Below are 18,097 nucleotides of genomic sequence, written 5' to 3' on the forward strand. Positions count from 1 at the left end.
TATCGTTGTCTAATATCTTCTCACTTTTGTTTTGAATGTTCTTAATTGGAAAATGGAAAAAAATATATATATATTTTTTAAAAACTGACATACAAGGGAAACAAAAGCAAAACATAAGATTAAAAATGCTGTTTGTTATTTTTAATAATGTAATGATGATACATTTAAATTTACACAGGATGTCAACGTGCAGTAAAGTCCTTTGCTCTTCACAATAGACCATAAAGTACTTCTAGAGATACTCCTGGTTCAAACCACGATTCACACAAACACCAATTAAGAAACTGAAGAAATGCAATGTTCACCCCTATATTTACAGTTATTGAAATGGTTACAATGTGTTAGTACCTCAAAGTAAAAATATATAGTAAAATAGTTGAAAATATAAGACAATTATGTACAAAGTATCTACAAAAGGTAAAACAAAAATAGTGTCAAACATGTTCAATAAATATGTAGAGTATGGTCTGTATTGGGATGATTATTGAAGGTGATGACCTCCTTCCGTTTCACAATGAATGCTACCAATACCAATCAATCCTCTTAAAAAGGTGCATAAAGTCCTCCAACATCTCTGTGCAGCCTCTCCCCTGTATCTGAGTCATACAGTAGAGCACAGGCATGAAGAGGGCCCTCCATGGTCCTTGATGTGACCAGGCCAGTACAGTTCAGCCCGGTAGTGTAAAAACATTACGTTCTACAGTTAGAACTCTAGCTGCATGCAGCCTCTCCCCTGTATCTGAGTCATACAGTAGAACACAGGCATGAAGAGGGCCCTCCATGGTCCTTGATGTGACCAGGCCAGTACAGTTCGACCCGGGAGTGTAAAAACATTACGTTAGAACTCTAGCTGCATGCAGCCACTCCCCTGTATCCTACAGTTTCATTGGAGGGAGATGTGGGTAGAGAATAGGCTTGAAGAAGGACATTGGTCCTCTGTGTTGTTCTACAGTATGAACTCCAACAGCTGTTCGTCTCCCAGTAGATCCAGAGACAGGCAGTTCATAGACCTGTGTCCATAGAAGGTGCCCTTAGCCGGGCAGTGGAGGGGGAGGTAGTAGCCTCCGTTGTTACACCCTGGGGGGCTCTTAGCGTCACACTGGGAGTCCGGGAGGGGCAGGCCAAAGGTGTAGCTGTGGGAGGAGTCAGGGGGTAGAGTCGTGCCGAGGGGGGCGGGAGGGGGGAAGAGGCGAACGTCATCCAGGCTCTGGCTGTGGCGGTCCACGCAATGGGATCTTGACTTCAGGATCTGCAATACAAAGAGAGAGTGAGTTTATGAAAGTAATAAGAGATGGAAGGAGAGGAAACATGGAGTATCCTGAGAAAGGAGGAGGAAGAAGAGGAGGATAGGGGTCTTACCTGTCCCAGGGTATCTTTGCTGCGTAGTGTCACCAGGTCTTCATCTCTGTCTACCTGATCCCCCTTGAATCCTGTTAAAATGACATCACTGTAGTCAGCTAGAAGCAGGTTTTTGGACTCCATTTTACACTCACATTTCATTTCAGGATGCAAGAATCTGAAATAATATCATATCATTCCCAGGCCACTAGGTGGCATGAGACTCAAATTGTAATGTTCTTTATGAACAAAATGTAAATCTCTGCTAATGTTTCATTACAACGAGTTAAACTAGTAGCAGTAGTACTTTCCCCCAGATATATATGGAACAAATGCACGTTTTGGTAGAACGTTACTCAAAACACTTCTCTAATGTCCAATGTGTTGTCAGTGTTAAAATACCTACAATATAATGTGATAAGAACTCATATAGCTTACAACCTCACTCACCTTCACAATGAGTCTCTGGGTTGAGCACAGGACAATTAACCTCACTCACCTTCACAATGAGTCTCTGAGGTGAGCACAGGACAATCAACCTCACTCACCTTCACAATGAGTCTCCGAGGTGAGCACGGGACAATCAACCTCACCTTCACAATGAGTCTCCGAGGTGAGCACGGGACAATTAACCTCACTCACCTTCACAATGAGTCTCCGAGGTGAGCACGGGACAATCAACCTCACCTTCACAATGAGTCTCCGAGGTGAGCACGGGACAATTAACCTCACTCACCTTCACAATGAGTCTCCGAGGTGAGCACGGGACAATCAACCTCACCTTCACAATGAGTCTCTGGGTTGAGCACAGGACAATTAACCTCACTCACCTTCACAATGAGTCTCTGAGGTGAGCACAGGACAATCAACCTCACTCACCTTCACAATGAGTCTCCGAGGTGAGCACGGGACAATCAACCTCACCTTCACAATGAGTCTCCGAGGTGAGCACGGGACAATTAACCTCACTCACCTTCACAATGAGTCTCCGAGGTGAGCACGGGACAATCAACCTCACCTTCACAATGAGTCTCCGAGGTGAGCACGGGACAATTAACCTCACTCACCTTCACAATGAGTCTCCGAGGTGAGCACGGGACAATCAACCTCACCTTCACAATGAGTCTCCGAGGTGAGCACGGGACAATCAACCGACACGCCCTCCATCAGCTCAGCCAATCTCAGCATTTCCTCTGGGTCGTCCACGGAAACCTCTCCTGGACTGTCCAGACTGGCCTGCTGGGTCTCTGGAGAGGAGAATACTTAGTGGAATTACTACTTTTGAATGAACGGTCGATGTGTCCAGTAGTATTCCACTTAGAATGAAGCCATATACACAACAGGTGACATCAATAAGGGATCCTAGTTTTCACTGTCATTCACCTGGTCAGTCTGTCATGGAAAGTGTATCTGGAACAGAGGAATGAATCCATAAGTAAAACTATGTCTTTGTTCTAATAACCACACTAACATACCATGTAGAATTAAGCAAAGTATTTGGCAAGCATTGTAAGTGATATTCTAGTGTGGATATTGGAGCGCAGCCACAGTTAACTGAACATGGAGTATTTATTCTAAACCGCAGGTGTGGTATGTGTATATATGTATGCATGTATGTATGTATGTATGTATGCATGCATGTATGTATGTGTGTGTGTATGTATGTATATGTGTGTGTGTGTGTATGTATATGTGTGTATATATGTGTGTGTATATATGTGTGTGTATATATATGTGTGTGTATGTGTATATATGTGTGTGTATGTATGTATGCATGTACAGTGCCTTGCGAAAGTATTCGGCCCCCTTGAACTTTGCGACCTTTTGCCACATTTCAGGCTTCAAACAAAGATATAAAACTGTATTTTTTTTGTGAAGAATCAACAACAAGTGGGACACAATCATGAAGTGGAACGAAATTTATTGGATATTTCAAACTTTTTTAACAAATCAAAAACTGAAAAATTGGGCGTGCAAAATTACTCAGCCCCTTTACTTTCAGTGCAGCAAACTCTCTCCAGAAGTTCAGTGAGGATCTCTGAATGATCCAATGTTGACCTAAATGACTAATGATGATAAATACAATCCACCTGTGTGTAATCAAGTCTCCGTATAAATGCACCTGCACTGTGATAGTCTCAGAGGTCCGTTAAAAGCGCAGAGAGCATCATGAAGAACAAGGAACACACCAGGCAGGTCCGAGATACTGTTGTGAAGAAGTTTAAATCCGTATTTGTATACAAAAATATTTCCCAAGCTTTAAACATCCCAAGGAGCACTGTGCAAGCGATAATATTGAAATGGAAGGAGTATCAGACCACTGCAAATCTACCAAGACCTGGCCGTCCCTCTAAACTTTCAGCTCATACAACGAGAAGACTGATCAGAGATGCAGCCAAGAGGCCCATGATCACTCTGGATGAACTGCAGAGATCTACAGCTGAGGTGGGAGACTCTGTCCATAGGACAACAATCAGTCGTATATTGCACAAATCTGGCCTTTATGGAAGAGTGGAAAGAAGAAAGCCATTTCTTAAAGATATCCATAAAAAGTGTTGTTTAAAGTTTGCCACAAGCCACCTGGGAGACACACCAAACATGTGGAAGAAGGTGCTCTGGTCAGATGAAACCAAAATTAAACTTTTTGGCAACAATGCAAAACGTTATGTTTGGCGTAAAAGCAACACAGCTGAACACACCATCCCCACTGTCAAACATGGTGGTGGCGGCATCATGGTTTGGGCCTGCTTTTCTTCAGCAGGGACAGGGAAGATGGTTAAAATTGATGGGAAGATGGATGGAGCCAAATACAGGACCATTCTGGAAGAAAACCTGATGGAGTCTGCAAAAGACCTGAGACTGGGACGGAGATTTGTCTTCCAACAAGACAATGATCCAAAACATAAAGCAAAATCTACAATGGAATGGTTCAAAAATAAACATATCCAGGTGTTAGAATGGCCAAGTCAAAGTCCAGACCTGAATCCAATCGAGAATCTGTGGAAAGAACTGAAAACTGCTGTTCACAAATGCTCTCCATCCAACCTCACTGAGCTCGAGCTGTTTTGCAAGGAGGAATGGGAAAAAATTTCAGTCTCTCGATGTGCAAAACTGATAGAGACATACCCCAAGCGACTTAAAGCTGTAATTGCAGCAAAAGGTGGCGCTACAAAGTATTAACTTAAGGGGTCTGAATAATTTTGCACGCCCAATTTTTCAGTTTTTGATTTGTTAAAAAAGTTTGAAATATCCAATAAATGTCGTTCCACTTCATGATTGTGTCCCACTTGTTGTTGATTCTTCACAAAAAAATACAGTTTTATATCTTTATGTTTGAAGCCTGAAATGTGGCAAAAGGTCGCAAAGTTCAAGGGGGCCGAATACTTTCGCAAGGCACTGTATGTATGTATGTATGTATGTGTGTATGTGTGTATTACTTGAGTAACAGGGCAGTAGACCATAAACAGGTCCTTCTGTGGGCTGTGGGAGGATGTGAGTAAAACATCTTTGCATAATCTTTATCTTTCTTTATCTCAAACTTTTGTGAAGATAGGAGATGAATGCCAGTAGCATACTTCCTGAACACTGACTTCCTGAACACCGACAAATTATGTTGTTGCTGTTCCTCAACTTTTGATGACTCCCCAAGTAACATGGTAGATTTTCTCCACCTATCTTTATGTTGAGTGATTGACTAGTCGGGCGTCCAATCAAAAATACATATTTAGACCAATATGATAAAACAATATGTCAATTGTGTAGACAATCCTCTAAGAAAACCAATGGTTCAAACCCCAGGTCTCTATCATAATCCGTTCCAAACTCATTTGAGTTTTTACCCTTGTAGGATGGTCAAGATCAGGGCGACTAAATCAATGGAGGACAGAGAAGAAAACGTGGTCATAAATCAGGAGAATTGCATCGTGTCAGAATTAAGGCCCACTGACAGGCTCGCCGTTGAACTCTACAGGCAGGCTCGAGGTTGAACTCTACAGACAGGCTCGCCGTTGAACTCTACAGACAGGCTCGCCGTTGAACTCTACAGACAGGCTCGCCGTTGAACTGATCATCTTTCTCGTCAAATCCAGAGGACATAAAACAATATAGAGGTAAGATAGATATCGATTTTGAGACATGACATTTAGTATTTGCATATTGTACTATACACTGTTCATATTAATGTGAAGTTCCTATTATTTTTCGAAGATTTATCAGAAAAACAAACGTATCTCTGACATGTCAAAGGAACATTTATTTCAGCTCATGATGTTAATTTAGCTTTTCGTGACCTGCAGAAACAACTTTGCGGACAACCACCACAACATGTAAAATCCTCAAAAAGTCACAGCCGAGAAAGCTGCTCTGACAACGCTCTGTCAACGCTCTGTCAACGCTCTGTCAACGCTCTGCTTATTTTCGGATATATTAGGTCACGAAATCCAACTGGTTGGGTATAATGTTAATAATATGAATGATACGTTAGAGAAAGACCCCACTGAACGACTCAGAACCCGAAGAATCATATTTGTCTTGGTCAAATGTATTTCATAACACAAGGAAGTTAAATTTCATCACAAGAACTTGTTTTCACCCACTCCAGGTAGAGTGGATGGACACCATACATAGTGGGAGTAAGGTCACCTGACCTAAGATATTGGATCAAGCTGCATCAGATACACACTTATCAGACTGCCACGTTCTGTCTGTCTGACACACACACCTTAAACTCTAACCTCCTCCCTCACCTTCCTCCTGCCACTCCTCTTCATCAGTGCGTGCTTTGCTGCCCGTGTCCACGCCCGAAGTGTGAGAACTCCCGTGACTCGCTGCCGAACTGAAACACTTCTCCATCCTCTTCCTCAGCTCAGTCTCCTCCTCCATGGACGCCATCTCCATGGAGATGCTGCTGTGTTGCCGTGTCGCATCGCGGTCTGCCTCGATGCCCGAGCTGGAGGTAGAGTGTCGGGACAGGCCGGGGCTGCCCCCCTCGCTGCCCCCTGGATGGTCTAGATCCAGGTCATCACTGATGTACGACTCCCTGTAGCGCTTCTTCTCTGGAGGGGGACAGTGAGGGAAGGAGGACAGGAGGATGTTCAAATTAAGCTATTAATTCACAGAGGAGAGGAAAATAGAGAATAGAGGAGAGGAGAGAATAGAGGAGAAGAATAGAGGAGAAGAGAGACACTGGAAATTTGGCTTCAAACAGATTAAAATGCAAATGCAATCAAGAACATTAGTTATCGTGTTACTCCATAGATAACCATTAGTTATGGTGTTACTCCATAGATAACCATTAGACCTCATCTCTAATCACTCTGAAACACATTACCCTCCCCTCCTCTCTCCCCACTCACCCTCGCTGTCCTCCAGCTGTCGGAGGTGTTTGAGGGCAGGCTGGAGACTGAGGTAGAGTCGGTGGCTGTTGCTGAGGTGCAGGAGGAGGTGGCGCGAGCGAAACGGAGACCCAGTGTAGTAGACCAGCTTCCTGGCCGACGGCAGACCATCTGGCTGGATCTCAAATTTCTTTCCCTGAAGGAACAGGAGAAGGGAGGGCAACATGATGACATCATTATTTATTTATTTATTTGACCAGGTAGATTGAGTAAGAACACTAGGCTGCAGGTAGCCTAGCGGTTAAGAGCAGGTAGCCTAGCGGTTAAGAGCAGGTAGCCTAGCGGTTAAGAGCAGGTAGCCTAGCGGTTAAGAGCAGGTAGCCTAGCGGTTAAGAGCAGGTAGCCTAGCGGTTAAGAACAGGTAGCCTAGCGGTTAAGAACAGGTAGCCTAGCGGTTAAGAACAGGTAGCCTTGCGGTTAAGAGCAGGTAGCCTAGCGGTTAAGAGCAGGTGGCCTAGCGGTTAAGAGCAGGTGGCCGAGCGGTTAAGAGCAGGTGGCCTAGCGGTTAAGAGCAGGTAGCCTAGCGGTTAAGAACAGGTGGCCGAGCGGTTAAGAGCAGGTAGCCTAGCGGTTAAGAGCAGGTAGCCTAGCGGTTAAGAGCAGGTAGCCTAGCGGTTAAGAGCAGGTAGCCGAGCGGTTAAGAGCAGGTAGCCGAGCGGTTAAGAGCAGGTAGCCTAGCGGTTAAGAGCATTGGGCCAGTGACCGAAAGGTTGCTGGTTCGAATCCCCAAGCTGACTAGGTGAAAAATCTGTCTGCTCTTGAGCAAGGGACTTAACCCTAGTTGCTCATGTAAGTTGCTCTGGATAAACTCTAACTAAATGACTAAAATGTCAATGTGAAATGTAACATGAGGACATGGTGGAATCCTACACAGCTCAGTGTAATTAAAACCCTCATTAAATAATCATTCTAATACCACTTCATTTAAAAGATAATGGGAAGATAAGAGCATGGCTTTAGTAAGGCTGTGGGTTCAATTCCCACCGGGATCACATCCACCTCCACTAACTGGACATCACTTTACATATGCTAATATAGAGTGGAGGGTACCAGGAAGGTGAGTCGTCCCACGTTGGACCAGGGGAAATCATAGAGAAGCTGGCGGATGTTGTTCGCCTCCTGGGGAAATGACACACACATTACAAAGACAAAAGACATTGGTTACACTTCCATTGAAGGGTTGATTAGAAGCTTATATGGACGGGGAATCATTAGTTCATATGTAGTAAATCATTAATAAACTGTTTTAAAGTATGAACCAAACTCATTGGGTCAAAATTATATTTTTGGTGTTTTGACAAATAGTGAGCTTCTGTGGTGTCAAAGGGCTGGTCTTTGTGAGCATTTTGAGAGATTCATACTTTATTCACAAGTCCAGATTGTATCATGTAATTCAGTTTTAAAGGAAACAGGTTTGGCTTGACAGGAAGATGTACAATCCAACATGTGTTTCTCTCATTTTTCAGTGGGCCATCTGGACCTTGCTTAGACCAAGAGGCATGATAGGTCCTCACAGTCTCTCACCTCACAGTCTCTCACCTCACAGTCTCCCACCTCACAGTCTCCCACCTCACAGTCTCCCACCTCACAGTCTCCCACCTCACAGTCTCCCACCTCACAGTCTCCCACCTCACCACGGTCTACTGGGTATGTAATCACCTCAACCCCCATAAATCACTACAAACCCCAGACCCCTAACTAATCCTCCCAGAGTGTGTGTGTGTGTGTGTGTGTGTAATTCTCCCAGAGCCTCTGACGGACAAATCAAAAGGCTGAGGTGGGATGGCCCCCAGCCCATGGATTTGTCCTAAATGGCACCCTATTCCCTACATAATGCACTACTACCTATAAGGCTCTGGTCAAAAGTAGTGCACTATATAGGGAATAGGGTGCCATTTGGACTCAACGTATGCAATGTTTTACTGCTGTTCCTGGTTAACCTACACATTCCTCACATGGTTGATGTAGAGGGCATAGTTGGAGGAGGAGGGTGGATGATTTGAGAGGAGGCAGGTTCACTCTGACGCACACATTGACATCCGTAGACAGATGGGACACATATCCTCAAAACATAGCAACATTAACCCCCCCCCCCCACACACACACTGACAGATGGGACACATATCCTCAAACACAGCAACATTAACCCCCCCCCCCACACACACACACACACCTGATAAAGCTGCATTCCTCTGAGGGTCAGCCCCAGCAGAGCTGTGCCTCTCTCTTCTTTCTTGTCCTGAGAGACAGAAGGATTGAAGAAGGAGAATGAAGGATGAGGTGTCAGTCAAGCATCTGAGCCCCCCAAGATAACAGGCAACCCACAGCCATATATCCCAAACCCACAGCCATACAACCCCAACCCACAGCCATACATCCCCAACCCACAGCCATACATCCCCAACCCACAGCCATACATCCCCAACCCACAGCCATACATCCCTAACCCACAGCCATACATCCCCAACCCACAGCCATACATCCCCAACCCACAGCCATACATCCCCAACCCACAGCCATACATCCCCAACCCACAGCCATACATCCCCAACCCACAGCCATACATCCCCAACCCACAGCCATACATCCCCAACCCACAGCCATACATCCCCAACCCACAGCCATACATCCCCAACCCACAGCCATATATCCCCAACCCACAGCCATATATCCCCAACCCACAGCCATATATCCCCAACCCACAGCCATATATCCCCAACCCACAGCCATATATCCCCAACCCACAGCCATATATCCCCAACCCACAGCCATACATCCCCAACCCACAGCCATACATCCCCAACCCACAGCCTAACCCCTCCATTCAACATTTGATGAATCCCAAATGTAACAATTCAAATATCTCTGTTTAGACATCTGTCTGCAGTGGCTCTGTGCCATACATGTTGAAACTCCATATCTCTGTTTAGACGTCTGTCTGCAGTGGCTCTGTGCCATACATGTTAAAACTCCATATCTCTGTTTAGACGTCTGTCTGCAGTGGCTCTGTGCCATACATGTTGAAACTCCATATCTCTGTTTAGACATCTGTCTGCAGTGGCTCTGTGCCATACATGTTAAAACTCCATATCTCTGTTTAGACGTCTGTCTGCAGTGGCTCTGTGCCATACATGTTGAAACTCCATATCTCTGTTTAGACGTCTGTCTGCAGTGGCTCTGTGCCATACATGTTAAAACTCCATATCTCTGTTTAGACGTCTGTCTGCAGTGGCTCTGTGCCATACATGTTGAAACTCTATGTGAAACTATTTCAGTGATTGTTTGTGTAGTGATTTACGCTTCGGGCTATTGGCTAATTTTGAAAACACACGATAACCTTTCCTTGCTTCAGTCTAATAAATGTGGGCTGTAGACAAGGATTATCCAGTACAGCAAGAAGAGGATATACCTCCCTCCTGAGTCTGGTTCATCTCTAGGTATCTTCCTTTTTGGGAAATGTTCCTGGCCACTGAGCTCCCGTCTCTGTTTGGTCTTTGGGGTCCTAAGACATTTGAATGATTGCTTCACTCTGCTATGAGATCTCTGACTGACCTTCTGTAGCCTGTAGAAGGTGACGGGGACGTCCTCGAGACGACAGGCCTCTTTGATGAAGTGGAGTACCGCATCACGTGGCGTCATGCCCCATAGCTCCTTGTGTACCTTGGGACCGTGACAGAGCAGGTAGTCCACCCCACGCTTCGCCACAATCTGAAGATGGAGAGAGAAAACAACACACATTGGTTCAATATTACTGTAGAACGGCGGTCTACAACCTGTTCTATCGTGAGAGCTACTTTAAAAAATATATATAAGTTGCGAGCTACTCTTTTTTTCTAGCTTTCAAATAGGCACATTCTTCTCCTCTCCTCTCCTCTACAACTCTTCCCAGGGTCCGTGATGTGCAGAGATGTGTTTTCTGCCAATATACCTAGTAAAATAATGGTTCATAAAATTAGCTTTAGTATTTTCTAGAATTTGTTTCTCTCCCGTTTTAGAAGAAAGTTCTTTGTTTCTGGCCATTTTGAGCCTGTAATCAAACCCAAAAAATGCTGATGCTCCAGATTCTCAACTAGCCTAAAGAAGGACAGTTTTCTTGCTTCTTTAAATCAACACAACAGGTTTCAGCTGTGCTAACATAATTGCAGGGTTTTCTAATGATCAATTAGCCTTTTAAAATGATAAACTTGGATTAGCTAACACAACGTGCCATTGGAACACAGGAGTGATGGTTGCTGGTAATGGGCCTCTGTACGACTATGTACAGCCCCAATAGTCATTTACAACATTAACAATGTCTACACTGTATTTCTGATCAATTTGATGTTATTTTAAATTAACAAAAAAATTTGCTTTTCTTTCAAAAACAAGGACATTTCTAAGTGACCCCAAACTTTTGAACGGTAGTGTAAATCTGTCAGGTAAGCCAACAAGACAGTTATCATTAGCATCTCTTACATGCTACATACTGAGTTTTCACCAAACAGACAGATGGGGGCAATATTGCTGGAAATTAATTGGCAGATATTGTGTTACGTTTGGCTTTTCAAACCAATAGTATCTAACCAGGGATGGGATCATGTCAAAGTGGCTTTGATTGGATAGTAGCCAGGAGCTTTATGTTTACGACAGTTTGCATGGAACACGTGAAAAAATACATTACTTTCAGAATTGATTGGCGAGCTACTCACAGGTGGGCTGCACGCTACTGGCAGCTTGCCCTCAGCGGTGGAGAAAGTACCCAATTGTTCTACTTGAGTAAAAGTAAAAGATACACTAATAGAAAATGACTCACGTAAAAGTGAGTCACCAAGTAAAATACTACTTGAGTAAAAGTCTTTGGTTTTAAAAATAATTAAGTATGAAAAGTAAATTATACGAATCATTTCAAATTCCTTATATTAAGGAAATCAGACATAACTGACTTGAGAGATAGAGACAGAGAGAGAGACAGAGAGACAGACAGACAGAGGAGAGAGAGAGAGACAGAGGAGAGAGAGAGAGAAAGAGAGAGGAGAGAGAGAGAGACAGAGGAGAGAGAGAGACATAGGAGACATAGGAGAGAGAGGAGAGAGACAGAGAGACCACATTCAGACAATATCGCTGTAGAACCATTTACTGAGAATGGCAGTGGCCACATGTAAGAAACTGTATGATATCTCAACACGTAGACTTCCCCAGGCCCCACACACTCTCACACTTACCCAGGGAGGGAAGTACTCTTTGGGTTGGAAGTAACGGGTGCCTCCCTGGTTCTTCCCAGGCAGGGGATGGTCCTCCAGGTCAGCTTGAAGAGCATACCCAGCCAGCTGGAAGTACACCTGGAAAATGGGATTTCATTGTGTTATTGTGTACTTTTTGAATGTTTGTGATTGTCATACGATGAAGAAATCTAAAATAAAATGTTTGAAAGAAAGAACACAAGTACACCTCCTCCTGCTGACGACACTCAGAACGCAACACCCTCTCCCTCAGGTCAGAGAAGTACAGACGCCTCGCCTTCCGCTCACTGGGGGAGAGTTAGAGAGATGCAGGGTCACTAGATTTAATAACAACAGAGTTGGAGGAGGTAAAGGGAGTTCATGAGATACAGAGCTGGGTATATTAAATCCACATTTTTGGAGGGAGACCTCGAGTGCATTGTTATTCGGTTCCAGCAATGGGTCTGAAGTATGATGGTATGTTTAGAGTATTAGGAAATAAGCATGTTGTTTGGAGCCTCACCAGATGAGCCTGCCGTTCTCCACATAGTACTGCACCTTGAGGCAGAGTACCAGGGGGAGGGATCTCTTCTGTAACCCCTGAGTAAACAACACAACCATGGTGAGATACCACACCCCACATCCATGGTGAAACACCCCACAACCATGGTGAAACACCCCAACCCACAACCATGGTGAAACACCCCACCCCACAACCATGGTGAAACACCCCACCCCACAACCATGGTGAAACACCCCCCAACCATGGTGAAACACCCCCCAACCATGGTGAAACACCCCACAACCATGGTGAAACACCCCACAACCATGGTGAAACACCCCACAACCATGGTGAAACACCCCCCAACCATGGTGAAACACCCCCCAACCATGGTGAAACACCCCACAACCATGGTGAAAGACCCCACAACCATGGTGAAAGACCCCACAACCATGGTGAAAGACCCCACCCCACAACCATGGTGAAAGACCCCACCCCACAACCATGGTGAAACACCCCACAACCATGGTGAAACCCCACAACCATGGTGAAACACCCCACAACCATGGTGAAACACCACACCCCACCCCATAACCATGGTGAAACACCACACCCCACCCCACAACCATGGAGAAAAAACACAACCATGGTGAAACAACACAACCATGGTGAAACAACACAACCATGGGTGAAACACCCCACCCCACAACCATGGTGAAACACCACACCCCAACCCACAACCATGGTGAAATACCCCAACCCACATCCATGGTGAAATACCCCAACCCACATCCATGGTGAAACACCACAACCACTGTGAAACACCACAACCACGGTGAAACACCACAACCACGGTGAAACACCACAACCACTGTGAAACACCACAACCACGGTGAAACACCACAACCACGGTGAAACACCACAACCACGGTGAAACACCACAACCACGGTGAAACACCACAACCACGGTGAAACACCACAACCACGGTAAAACAACACAACCATGGTGAAACAACACAACCATGGTGAAACAACACAACCTTGGTGAAACAACACAGAGCTGGTTGGTTAACGAGGGAGGTGTGTGTTCTGAGACAAGACAAAAACCATCCATGTTAGAATACATCAATAAGTAGATTATTGGAGAACTCTCACCTTCCCTGAATCTTGCTTCCATTCCTTAGGGAAATACTTGGTCAGCTTATCTTCCATGTCCAGAAAGATGTGCTCATTGTCTGAGGTAAAACAGGAAACAGGACACCCTCAGTCAAACAAAAGAATAATTAACTCATGCGTAAAACTGCCTAACAATGACATTAGAGGAAAGAAAGAAAGAAAGAAGGAAAAACACTTGTTCCTCCATTGGTGTGGTCAATGCAACCAGCAGGCAAACAAAACAACTGTTGTGTTGACAGCTATGCTAATACGCCTGTTGACAGCTATGCTAATGCTAATATGCCTGTTTGCTTATAGGCTCTGCTAGCATACGGCTCAGGAAGAATGTAACACTATTGACTGTTGGCTCGCTAGGCCTGCAGGGTAAACCGGACTACAAAAACCAAGGACATTTATGAAACGCTTATGTCCTTCTTATGAATGCGTTATGTATGCTGTGTGTTATGTGTTATGAAGTACTTATTTACGTACCCTTCAAATGGAGTGTTAAAAATGAATCATCTTGTATGTTTAATCCTCATTCTAATAGCTCTTTGTTCTTAAGGAAGACAAACAAAACTAAATAATGAAGTTTATATCCTATCATCACAAATTATCTCAATGTGTTTTCTTTCAACAGTTGGACTGATAAGATGGTTGCAGCTGTGAGGAAAGTGATGGGGGGTGGGGGGGTTATATCATCTAGTACACCCAATGTCTCTAGTACACCCCTACTCCAACCTAACATGTTCCACTGGGGTTATATCATCCTGTCTCTAGTACACCCCTACTCCAACCTAACATGTTCCACTGGGGTTATATCATTCTGTCTCTAGTACACCCCTGCTCCATCCTAACATGTTCCACTGGGGTTATATCATCCTGTCTCTAGTACACCCCTACTCCAACCTAACATGTTCCACTGGGGTTATATCATTCTGTCTCTAGTACACCCCTGCTCCATCCTAACATGTTCCACTGGGGTTATATCATTCTGTCTCTAGTACACCCCTGCTCCATCCTAACATGTTCCACTGGGGTTATATCATCCTGTCTCTAGTACACCCCTACTCCAACCTAACATGTTCCACTGGGGTTATATCATCCTGTCTCTAGTACACCCCTACTCCAACCTAACATGTTCCACTGGGGTTATATCATTCTGTCTCTAGTACACCCCTGCTCCATCCTAACATGTTCCACTGGGGTTATATCATTCTGTCTCTAGTACACCCCTACTCCAACCTAACATGTTCCACTGGGGTTATATCATTCTGTCTCTAGTACACCCCTGCTCCATCCTAACATGTTCCACTGGGGTTATATCATCCTGTCTCTAGTACACCCCTACTCCAACCTAACATGTTCCACTGGGGTTATATCATCCTGTCTCTAGTACACCCCTGCTCCAACCTAACACGTTCCACTGGGGTTATACAGTGCCTTGCGAAAGTATTCGCCCCCCTTGAACTTTGCGACCTTTTGCCACATTTCAGGCTTCAAACATAAAGATATAAAACAGTATTTTTTTTGTGAAGAATCAACAACAAGTGGGACACAATCATGAAGTGGAACGACATTTATTGGATATTTCAAACTTTTTTAACAAATCAAAAACTGAAAAATTGGGCGTGCAAAATTATTCAGCCCCCTTAAGTTAATACTTTGTAGCGCCACCTTTTGCTGCGATTACAGCTGTAAGTCGCTTGGGGTATGTCTCTATCAGTTTTGCACATCGAGAGACTGACATTTTTTCCCATTCCTCCTTGCAAAACAGCTCGAGCTCAGTGAGGTTGGATGGAGAGCACTTGTGAAATGCAGTTTTCAGTTCTTTCCACAGATTCTCGATTGGATTCAGGTCTGGACTTTGACTTGGCCATTCTAACTGGATATGTTTATTTTTGAACCATTCCATTGTAGATTTTGCTTTATGTTTTGGATCATTGTCTTGTTGGAAGACAAATCTACATCCCAGTCTCAGGTCTTTTGCAGACTCCATCAGGTTTTCTTCCAGAATGGTCCTGTATTTGGCTCCATCCATCTTCCCATCAATTTTAACCATCTTCCCTGTCCCTGTTGAAGAAAAGCAGGCCCAAACCATGATGCTGCCACCACCATGTTTGACAGTGGGGATGGTGTGTTCAGAGTGATGAGCTGTGTTGCTTTTACGCCAAACATAACGTTTTGCATTGTTGCCAAAAAGTTCAATTTTGGTTTCATCTGACCAGAGTACCTTCTTCCACATGTTTGGTGTGTCTCCCAGGTGGCTTGTGGCAAACTTTAAACGACACTTTTTATGGATATCTTTAAGAAATGGCTTTCTTCTTGCCACTCTTCCATAAAGGCCAGATTTGTGCAATATACGACAATAGTCTCCCACCTCAGCTGTAGATCTCTGCAGTTCATCCAGAGTGATCATGGGCCTCTTGGCTGCATCTCTGATCAGTCTTCTCCTTGTATGAGCTGAAAGTTTAGAGGGACGGCCAGGTCTTGGTAGATTTGCAGTGGTCTGATACTATCGCTTGCACAGTGCTCCTTGGGATGTTTAAAGCTTGGGAAATATTTTTGTATCCAAATCCGGCTTTAAACTTCTTCACAACAGTATCTCGGACCTGCCTGGTGTGTTCCTTGTTCTTCATGATGCTCTCTGCACTTTTAACGGACCTCTGAGACTATCACAGTGCAGGTGCATTTATACGGAGACTTGATTACACACAGGTGGATTGTATTTATCATCATTAATCATTTAGGTCAACATTGGATCATTCAGAGATCATCACTGAACTTCTGGAGAGAGTTTGCTGCACTGAAAGTAAAGGGTCTGAATAATTTTGCACGCCCAATTTTTCAGTTTTTGATTTGTTAAAAATGTTTGAAATATCCAATAAATGTCGTTCCACTTCATGATTGTGTCCCACTTGTTGTTGATTCTTCACAAAAAAATACAGTTTTATATCTTTATGTTTGAAGCCTGAAATGTGGCAAAAGGTCGCAAAGTTCAAGGGGGCCGAATACTTTCGCAAGGCACTGTATCATCCTGTCTCTAGTACACCCCTACTCCAACCTAACATGTTCCATTACATCCATCTTATTCACTTCTGTCTTCACCTCATCCATAATGCCTATATTTTTTTAGACGGTAAGCATTTCATTTCGGGCTCATCTCTTTCTGACCTCACCACATTCAGGCCACATGACTCACTCACTCCTCCATCCATCCATCTCTCTTTTCATTAAAATCACCATCTCATTCTCTGACTCACCATCTCAATCACCATCTCATTCTCTGAGTTTCTTTCACCTCTGCTCTCCTCCCTTTCACTGGTTTTGTTTTAACGAGACTCCCTGGCCAGTCACCACTCCTCCCCCCTACCTCCTCCTCTTCTTCTTCACCCGCCCTTATCCTCCCTTTATCTCCATCTATCCCTTCATCCCTCCCTCCAGTGAAGAGGTGGAATGCAGGGCCACATTCCTGGCTTAATGAAGTTAATATTGTTGGAATCCCTGGCAGACCCAGACCAGAGAGGTGGAAGGCCCCCACACACCACCGCAGGCACTCACACAAAAACAAAAGTGCTCTTGTTCAAGAGGTGAGCCACACAAGATGACCAAGACATTTCAACAAGGCAGAACAAAGAGAGAAAGACAGAAAACAGGAAGGAGAGTGAGAAAGAAAGAGACTGACAAAACATTTGAATTGAAGGTTAAAGAAGATTAGACATCTCAGTCTCAGCAATGCAGAAACACACACCAACATTCCCTTCTGATCTCATTCTGCCGTTACCCCGTTTCTGGCAACTAACCCAGTTGTTCAGTTCTATTATGTAAACAGAATGCTAGTAGAAGGACTCAAGGACTGGGGTGTTTGTGACTGTGTTGTCTGTGGTGTGTAATGTGTGTGTACTACAGTGTGTGTGTGTGTATGGGTGTACTACAGTGTGTGTGTGTGTATGGGTGTACTACAGTGTGTGTGTATGGGTGTACTACAGTATAGTGTGTGTACTACAGTGTGTGTGTAGTACAGTGTGCGTATGGGTGTACTACAGTGTGTGTGTGTGTGTGTGTACTACAGTGTGCGTGTGTGTGTACTACAGTGTGCGTGTGTGTGTGTGCATGTACTACAGTGTGTGTGTGTGTGTACTACAGTGTGTGTGTGTGTGTGTGTGTACTACAGTGTGCGTGTGTGTGTGTGTGCGTGTGTACTACAGTGTGCGTGTATACTACAGTGTGCGTGTGTGTGTGTGTGTGTGTACTACAGTGTGCATGTGTGTGTGCACTACAGTGTGCACTACAGTGTGCGTGTGTGTGTGTGCACTACAGTGTGCGTGTGTGTATGTGTACTACAGTGTGTGTGTATGCACTACAGTGTGCGTGTGTGTGTGTGCACTACAGTGTGCATGTGTGTGTGCACTACAGTGTGCGTGTGTGTATGTGTACTACAGTGTGTGTGTGTGTGTGTACATACTGGATTATGAATACAGTGAGCATTACATCAGCTCGTTGAAGTCTAC

General features: G+C 44.4%; 1 protein-coding gene across 1 annotated transcript in view; it reads right to left on the reverse strand.

The window, feature by feature from the left end:
* LOC118936588 (FERM domain-containing protein 6) overlaps window positions 1–18,097 on the reverse strand; it is a 31,574-nt gene continuing 13,477 nt past the window's right edge. Inside the window, exons 4-15 of the mRNA XM_090217598.1 lie at window positions 13,587–13,666; window positions 12,453–12,529; window positions 12,159–12,237; window positions 11,933–12,049; window positions 10,284–10,439; window positions 8,905–8,970; window positions 7,782–7,850; window positions 6,693–6,867; window positions 6,084–6,392; window positions 2,451–2,585; window positions 1,360–1,430; window positions 1–1,249 (exon numbers count right to left, since the gene is read on the reverse strand). Of these exons, the coding sequence (XP_090073724.1) occupies window positions 947–1,249; window positions 1,360–1,430; window positions 2,451–2,585; window positions 6,084–6,392; window positions 6,693–6,867; window positions 7,782–7,850; window positions 8,905–8,970; window positions 10,284–10,439; window positions 11,933–12,049; window positions 12,159–12,237; window positions 12,453–12,529; window positions 13,587–13,666 (1,637 nt within the window). The 3' untranslated portion in view covers window positions 1–946. The remainder of the gene's footprint in view (window positions 1,250–1,359; window positions 1,431–2,450; window positions 2,586–6,083; window positions 6,393–6,692; window positions 6,868–7,781; window positions 7,851–8,904; window positions 8,971–10,283; window positions 10,440–11,932; window positions 12,050–12,158; window positions 12,238–12,452; window positions 12,530–13,586; window positions 13,667–18,097) is intronic.

Source organism: Oncorhynchus mykiss, chromosome 23, assembly GCF_057628025.1.
Source record: "Oncorhynchus mykiss isolate SJ-2025 chromosome 23, ASM5762802v1, whole genome shotgun sequence".
Classification (NCBI taxonomy): Eukaryota; Metazoa; Chordata; class Actinopteri; order Salmoniformes; family Salmonidae; genus Oncorhynchus; species Oncorhynchus mykiss.